This window comes from Hibiscus syriacus, unplaced genomic scaffold (assembly GCF_006381635.1).
Source record: "Hibiscus syriacus cultivar Baekdansim isolate YM2019G1 unplaced genomic scaffold, ASM638163v2 tig00110450_pilon, whole genome shotgun sequence".
Taxonomy (NCBI): domain Eukaryota; kingdom Viridiplantae; phylum Streptophyta; class Magnoliopsida; order Malvales; family Malvaceae; genus Hibiscus; species Hibiscus syriacus.
In genome coordinates this window covers 2,862,548-2,871,622 of record NW_024062743.1, presented here as the reverse complement: position 1 = coordinate 2,871,622, position 9,075 = coordinate 2,862,548, and the positions used below count along the sequence as shown (strand labels likewise).

At 32.4% G+C, this 9,075-nt stretch overlaps 1 protein-coding gene across 1 annotated transcript; it reads left to right on the top strand.

The window, feature by feature from the left end:
• Positions 1-5,322: 5,322 nt before the first annotated feature.
• On the top strand, positions 5,323-6,863 carry LOC120126006. The gene has a single exon (XM_039144311.1). It carries the CDS (start codon positions 5,436-5,438, stop codon positions 6,459-6,461), a length of 1,026 nt encoding a protein of 341 aa, XP_039000242.1. The 5' UTR covers positions 5,323-5,435; the 3' UTR covers positions 6,462-6,863.
• Positions 6,864-9,075: the final 2,212 nt, after the last annotated feature.

The window sequence follows — 9,075 nt, the reverse complement described above, 5'->3', positions numbered from 1 at the left end:
ACCCACCCCTCGCGAGTGTCAGGACTTGGCCCTAGTCAGTCAGTTTAAAGTACATTGCGCATTTCCTAAAGATATCTAGACTAAATCTACACATCGATACTAGTATCATCTACTAAAGTGACTCGGTTATCCTGATTGTTTCCCGAGCATTCAAACCAGGCTAGTTTTATGTCACCCTAATTGATTTCGTTTCTAATGTTATTAGACATTATTCTTGTTATCACTTGTTATCTTATTTGGGAGTAATTATAAAACTTTTATGAAACCTTATCTCTTTTAAAGTCCTTTAAAATTTATACCCAAAAACACACTTTGGTATCGTTATTGACCTCTTGGTATCGATACGATCCCTTTAGTATTGATACACTCTTAGGGTGCGTTTGGTTCACGGAATGTAAGATTACCAGTGGGAATAAAATATTACCAGGGAACTGGATTACTGAGAATGTTGTATTTTGTATTTGGTTGGTTTAGTAGGAATGTAAGATTACCGTGTTTGGTTAAAGGAATAAAAGATTATTGGAATGTATATTTGACCAAACTGTCCTTATTATTTATTTGTATAATATTACAAGTTGAAAAAAAGTTATATATTTTCTTTAAAAAATTAAATTCATAATATTTATATAATGTTTTTACAAAATTAAAATAAAAAGGTTTAATGAAAGGGTAAAATTTTATTCAACCCCTGAACTTCATATAAAATTTAATTATAGACTTTTTTTGTAAATATAAAATAACTTAAGGATAAATTTGTAATTTAACCTTAGTATAATTTTTATTATTCAATGACAGAAGAATGATATTTTTGAAAAACAAAATTAAGGGCATTTTAGTCCAAAAGGCCGGTAATGTTACAATACCTAAGGGAATGGAGGTAATGACATTCTCGGTAATATACCCCAAAAAATCCACTATTGGTAATAAAACATTACCGGGAATGACATTTTAGGCCAAACTAAACGGGGGAATGTGGATTCCATTCCTGGGGGAATCCCACATTCCCCCATCCAAACGCCCCCTTAAGGGTATTGATACTCCATGGATAATTCATCTTGAAAACAAATGAGAATTATTGATAATTTTATGGGAAATAAATAAACTTCTCTAGACTATCGATACCAAAAATGTACACTGGAATTTTGGTTTCAATACCCACTTAGCTGGTCTTGAAACTTGACCCTGAGTATCGATATCCTTTAAATGAGTATCAATACTCACCTAAAAAATAACCTATTTTGTGCTTTTACTATGAACATTATCAATATTGTTCTTATAGTGTCGATATTCACCATCAAAAATATCCTATTTGGGCACGAATTGGCTACTTAACCTCCCCAAATTTCCTACCTTGAGCTTCCCTTTTGTCATTAAGTCTTATGTGATCATAGTGGTCATAAATAATTTTTTTGAGCATACTATAAACATCAAATATGAAATCTACCATAAAATGTATCACTAATGTTCATAACTCAGCTCCTTAGCTAGAATACATTTCAAATTCCCACGATTGGTATGAGGAGTTGTGAATGTGTTACCTGTTTTCTTTAGCTGTTAAAATCTCTATCAAATCAACTAGGAGGCACCTTTTCTTTCTCACTCTCTTTAGAATTTTCTCCTACTTCTTTCACTAAACAAATAGAAAATGGATTACTAGCTCAACTAGGTGTTGGGTAGAAATTAAATATACTCCCTAAAACTCAAATCCTCTTAAAAATAACTTGTATCACTTGATTTTCATCTCCCTAAAACTCATTTCTGAAAACTATGGCCAAAACTTGATATTAGAGGATTGAATTAAAGCTTTAAGGATAGAGATTAAAGTTCTTACCATGGTTGATTCAATCTAGGCTTAGGATTTCAAAAGCTTTCACCTTTTTGCTAACTCTTGGAGAGAAAAAGAAGAGAGAAAATAAGAGAAATGGAAGAGTGTTTTGGTCGGTATTGGTTCACATGAAAAGCACTTAATATAAGGGGTTTTTATCCTTTAAAAGAACAATGGTTAAACTACCCTTTTTGGTCACTCTCATTTTATACCATAATAAAATCATCATTTATCCTTAACTCTTGGGCCAAACTTAATCCCAATACCATTTTAAATTATCTAATCTTTCTTAGGAGATCTAGTGGGTTTGACTTAGGGTCTTGGGTTAACCTGAACTACTAACCCGGGATTCAAGGCGTTACAACCAGCTTCGAAAGCCCGTATAAAAATATGTTAAAAACAAAAATATTAGTAATACAGATACATAAAGATAGTAGTAAAACACGTGTCACTAAAATATACAAAAGACATATAGAAATATACAATGGGTATAAAAAGGAGAATGGTCGATCCTCTCGATACCATGTCTACTAGCCTACTGTCTGATAATATCCTAAAAGTTAAAAATTAAAGAGCATATATCCTAAAATACTTCGGTGAAAATTAATTTATAAAATATGCTTTTAAAATATGAACACTACCCTCATCATATCAACAGAATAAATAGGTTCCTCTTAACCATACATCCACTTGTACACCTAGTAAGGACCTGAGGTTATGACTTACCCTGTACACAAAATAAAAGAGCATGCAGTAAGGTTTTACAAATCATAGACTAAGCCTAAGATATTTCCTCCAATTAAAAACTCTAATGATAGTAAATATATATTTATTTGAGTTGAAACGATGGTTTAATCCATTAAAACACTCTATATTTCAAAATTAGATATAGAAATACAGTAAACAGAGATCATGTTCGAAGTATACGGTAAATCAAATATCAACCCTATGCGTATGGTAAATCAGATATCATGAAATCAAAATATTAAATACCATAAGAATTCCAGAACAATTAAAATAGGTAATTCAGAACAGTAATGTAACACCATTAGGAACACACCTGTGTCGGTCTGAGAAGTTAGATACGATAGCCTACTATTGTGTTTATCTATCATGATCAGGGAAAACATTAGATCCTACAAACAGGGGAAACTATATCACTAACCTAATATAATAATTAATAAACTATATTGAAATAATTTACGGAAACCTACAAGTAACTCTCGAAGTACGTGGATCGTGTTGATCTATCGGACAGGAACCCCAGATCTAGTTGACTCTTGATAAGGTAAAACACGACTACCTTTATAAAAATATGTTCCCAAATCAATATTGTATTCAATACTAAAATAATAATGTAAAAATGCTAAAACAATACTAAGCATTTTTTGTTAATGGGCTTATTTTGGGGCTTTAAGGTCATAATTTGGTGAAACAGACCGCAAATGGGACTTGAGACGTTGAAAAACATCAAGAGAAAGGTTTTCAAAAAAAAAGTTAACGCCAATAAATGGTTAAAGTCAACGTCGATTAACGGTGGTCAACAACTCAGCTTAATACAGCTCGACTCAACACAACTCGGCTAGACGCGTTTGTCCTAGATGAAATTTTTTGGATCCAGTCAGCAGACGGTTCGGGTCGACCCGTTTCTAGAAGGTCCACCAGGTGGTGACAAGCCCTACGCGCTGTGACATATGCATCAATGTTTGGCGTTGAAAAATTTACGTAAAAACTACTAAAATTATTTTATGGTTTTAAGACACTTATCAAGCTCAATTCACAATGTGAACGGCGAAGAGCTCGTTTTCAACTCGTTGAAAACATGTTCTTCCTTATCGCTCAACACGTCGGCGGTAACGGTGACAAAACGAACACCAGTAGACTCGGACAATGCAAGGACTCCAACGGTAACGGTGACAAAACGAACACCAGTGGACTCGTAATCAAAGTTGCCAAATAAAAGAAAAAATGAGAGAGAGATTTGGACTTTCTTAAAATGGAAAGTTTCAGATTTAATGATTTATGGCCTTACAATTCAGAAAATGGAAAAATTATATCATATGTCCTCGAGTTTTTTTTTCTGAATCTAATCCAAATTTAATTAAAAATTCATTTTGGTTTTGAATTTAGCTAAAATTTTGATTTAATCTCCAAAATTAAAATTTCTAAAAAAATTAGTTCATAAATCGGGGTGTGGCAGATATACTCGTTTTTTTATTTAGTCCCTTATCTTTGCATTTTACTCAATTTGATTTTTTAACTGCAATTATTTGTAAATTCTTTTTTCTCATCAATTCATTGACTCTTTTATACTCTTACCAATATTTTACCCTCAAAATATCTTTTTTAAAATATAATAATGCATGTGGATCCTAACCCATGTATATAACTTATATGGTTAGGGAAAATAAAAAAATTGGAATGAATCATTATCATAATACTATAAATAATTATAATTAAAATTATATAGAAACTCGAATAACTATAATCGACTTGAAAAATTAAAGTTAAGTTTGAATTACAAACTACGACTCATCAACTTCAATAACTCAAATTTTTTTAACTTAATTTAACTCAACTAGATCAAATACTTATCCTCCTATTAAGGGTAACTGAAGAGACTTCCAAATCTCGAAATCTTGAGAATAAAATCCCAACTGGTCGATAATAAAAGTAAATTTTTGTGTCGAATTTAAACAAATAAAAACATTTTAAACTTGAATTAAACTAAAATTGAGTTTTATAACAAGATTATCAGATAGCGTTAATGACGATCAAAATCCCATCTACTGCCATCTTTATATATGATTCTTTCACTTCTATAATTTAAATCTTTCTTTTTGTAACTTTGAAAATAAAATAATTGAAGACACTTATTACCCATCAATTACATGTTGATTTATAGAGACGTTAACTATATTAAATAATATTTAAAGTTTGAATTATAACATTAAAGCCTAAATAAATTCATTCGTATATATAATTAAAATAATAATAATTAATAGAATTATAGCTTTATAGTATATGAGATTTTTAAACTTTTGTGGAAGAAATCAATATGATTTTTGATGATATGATAATATAATAATAAATTATATTTAATACACATATATATATAATATAAAAGCATAAGGTGATTTTTTTCGTGAAGAGAAATATTATTTTCTCTAGGGATCCTAAATTTAAAAAATAGTATTGGTTTTGTATATGCATTATTAATAATTAAGAAATATTTTCAATAAATATTACTTTATAATTATAAGATATTTTTTTATTTTTTTATATGTACATATATATATATATTAAATATAATATATTTAAAATATGCATCATATTATTTTTTATAAAAATTTAAGGGCATAGTATACTATTAAACTTAGATATATTATCCCTGGTACGTGTCCATAGATTAGGGTCATTGAGTTGGGTCACGCGTGTATCACCCTAATGATCGTCCCAACCAACATCCATCATGTAAATTTCAATCCCTGCTTCGCGTGGTGTCCCTGTCCCTCGCCCAGTTTTCTTTCTAATTTAATCCCCCCCCCCCCTTCTTCCCCTTCCCTTCCCCTCCCCAAGAAAATAATCATTTTTAGGGGTTTTCTTCACCATGACTTTCTCGTGGAAGAAACCCAAATCAACCCTTTTCTCGCGGCTGGTCGCCGATCTCCATCGACCCCCCAAACGCGGCAGTACCCTCGTGGTGGAGACCGGCTTTCCCACCTCCCTCATCGATCTCATCTTCAAGAACCGTGATCGATTGAGAAAATCCCCTAAAAGAAACTCCACTTCCCAGATCCAAACCCCTTTTACCCAGTCGTTCCCCGCCCCTCCCTGCGATCAACAGGTACAATCTCCTGGGGTAGATGTTGGGAAATTAGTGGTGGTTCAGAGTGAACGCGCGGGTAGTGGTAGGATGGCGTTTAAAGTTATTATAGTGGCGGCTCTAGCTGTTAGTACCAAGCAACTTACGCTTTGGATCATGATGGCCGCATTCTTTATATTGCTAATAGAGTTTGTTGGGGATACTGTTTTTGGTTTCTCGCCGCCGGAATCTTGCGCCGTTTTGTTGGGTTCTTGGATCGGAAAAGGTTTGTTGGATTTTAAGACGCGAACACAATCAGCCCAACAAACACATGTTCTCCCTGATTCTATTGAGTTGATTGAGTTGGAAGATGATTGCGTCCAGGAGATTCAGATTGTTGAATCGGAATCCGATTGCGCAGGTGAAACGGAAATTGTAGTAGATGGGATGGAGACAAAGGAAAAGATCGAACTTAGCCGGAGTGGAAGGATTAAAAGGCATCTGATTAAGAAATTGGTGCCAAAGAAGTTTAGACACGGAAAGAAGAAAAACGAGGATCAATTGGGAGCTAATATACATAAAATGGAGCTTGAAGAGGGATCACAAGAAGAAGAGATACATAGGTTTGATCAAGTTCTATGGGAGGAATCAGAAATGGGACGAGTCAAAGAAGAAAAGGTGGAGAAAGGGTCATCAGGGCAGCGAGTAAGTGGGAGTGTGATAGTGATTGTTCTTCTTGCAGGGGTGGTTCTAGGAGGGCGGGGGGCTGCATTTTTTATCACACTTGTATGGTGCTTGATGCTAACATTTATTGGGAGATTCAGATGTTGAAATGATAAAGATCAGATGATATTTTGGCAGCATCTTCAACCTAAGATGGGACGCATCGTAGCTTTCAGTGACAAAACTTTGCGGATAACGGCAATCAGATTACGATAGCAGTCATTATTATGGTCATTACAGGTATCGCGTGAAATAACAGTTTCGAATGGCCAAGTAACAACTGTAATTCTGATAAGGGCTACATTCATGTTTGATTTCTGTGGATGAGACTGCTGGCTGCCTGAAGCCTGTGGTATATAGAATTAGAGAGGGAGTTGCAACGTTTTTTGGTTGTAATTTGAAATGTAAATTTACATGTACAAATTCAGAATCAATGCACAATATTCGTTCAACTCTAACATTGCAGTTCGCCATATGTTTCTTTTATTTGAGATGATGTATGTCATGGAATTCATAAGTAGAACAAAGAACTTTTATTTACCTCAATTTTAAATTATCAATTGCTTTACTATTAGTTAGGTGTTAGTATTTTTTTTCTTTTACATTTTTCGACTATTAAAACAAGAAATTATCTAGGAGCATCACATTCTTTAAAGGGAAGACCATTCATCAACAACAACATTTGACTTGAACCAACGTATGCAGGACATGCCATCAAGTTCAATGGGATGTATTCTTTATTCACATCATTCAACGTGAATTATGATATGGGTCATCTCTTTGATCAATCAAAATATGCCAAAGAGCAGTGTGAATTGGCATTTGAAAAATTTATGATAGAAGCAATGAAAGATTAAAAAAAATTGCACAACAATTTTAGAGTGATTCGACTTCTAAATCAAGTCTACATTCATTACCTTAGCATTCACATTAAGGATTTTTCAATTCCATTGGATTTGCTAACATTTTAGGACAAAGTATAATCTTACAACAAGTTTTAAGGTTTATACCAAAACTTTGATTAACCTTTCTACATAACGGGAATTATAAATTTAGAAGAAAAAAAAGAAAATCGACAAATAAGTTTGCATAGTTAAGCTTTCACCCAAATAACACTCGAGCAATATAAATAATTAAGCTCACAAGTAGGGATGGGCATAGGACCGAATCCAAGGAGTTTCGACCCGACCCAACTCTACATTTTTTTAAAAATCGGGTTCAAATCAAGTTTTTAGAGGATAAGTTGGGGTTGAATTGGGTTCAAGTTTAAGGTAAAAAATACATAACCCTAACCAGCATAAAAATAATGTAATTATGTCTTATATGTTTAGGCTATTTAGGGATAATTGTAATAATGACATTCTCTATATTATTATTTCTTCAATTTGATCCCTATTTTTCGATAAAATTATTTTTTATAAATATATTTTTGACTGGTCAAATTGGGTTCAAGTTTTATCTCAAAAAAGGTTTTGGGTCAAGTGAAGTCACTTTAAACTTGGGTCTAGTCCGATTCAATGATGTTTCTTCATTACCTTCAGATGCTTTGAGTGTTTTTTAATATTATAAGATAATTAAAAGATGATATATGTTCAGAATCTTTCTTAACTATTGACAGCACACACACACCTTACAGACAATGATGCTTGAACCTAGGACCTCAAGAGAGAACAACACTCCCTTTAACCATTGAAGTCACTTGATGAGTTCTTATTTGAGCTTGTTTTTATACCTTCTCTATGATTACTAGTCGTTAGGAGCCATTGGGGATATAATAGTCATTACCTACAAAGAAAAATTTCATCTATGGCACGATGGATTGATCCTTTTATGAAATGAGCCGAACATTTTCAAATATTTGATCATTGCCGAAAAAGAATCGGGTTTTTTTGCGCAAGGAAATGATGATTTTTTGTAAATGGATCGATCCTTTTTGAAATTGGATTAGTCCACTAACTACTAGATCAAAGGGATCAGCCCATTGACTAAGGAATTGATCTTTTAAGACAAAATTCTTAGGAAAGTTAACTTTAAAGTACATAAATGATTATAAAATATTTGAAAAGGTTTGACTAAGTTAGAAAACATTTAAAACAGATTTTCAAGTTAATTTAGACTTTTAATTATTTTTAGAAACTTTAGAAAATTCGATTAAGTCCAAAATCAATTTTATAATTATTTGTTATATCAAAACATAAATTCAAGAATCTATCCATTTTTAGTATAAGAAAACTATTTGAAAATTTATTTTGAAAAACGCTACACCTTTTAAACTAATAAAACAATTTAACAAAATAAAATTCATATAAAATACAAAGAACCATAGTTAAATGCTTAAATAAACATCCAAATGCCAAATTTCAAATACCAAATAATCATCAATACTTCACATTTAAATGTAGCAAACTCTAATAAAAATATGAAAAATGCATGAGCTAAGATGAAGATGGTGGAGGAAATGGAAAGCTGAAGTCGTTAAGCTGACATTGAGTTGCTCGAAACTCCTCACTAAGACAAGCCTCCAATGCATCTTATAAAGCCACTATCTCATTAAGGCATGAATCAACATGGGATTGGAAAGATAAAAATAAAATATAAAATATAAAAACGTTGCAAGAAGCGCCACTAAAACTAACATCGCAAAAGGTAGCGACATTTGTGAACAAAAAATGCCACAATAGGTCTAGTTCTATAGCAAAGGTAAAGCTCTATAGCGGTGTTT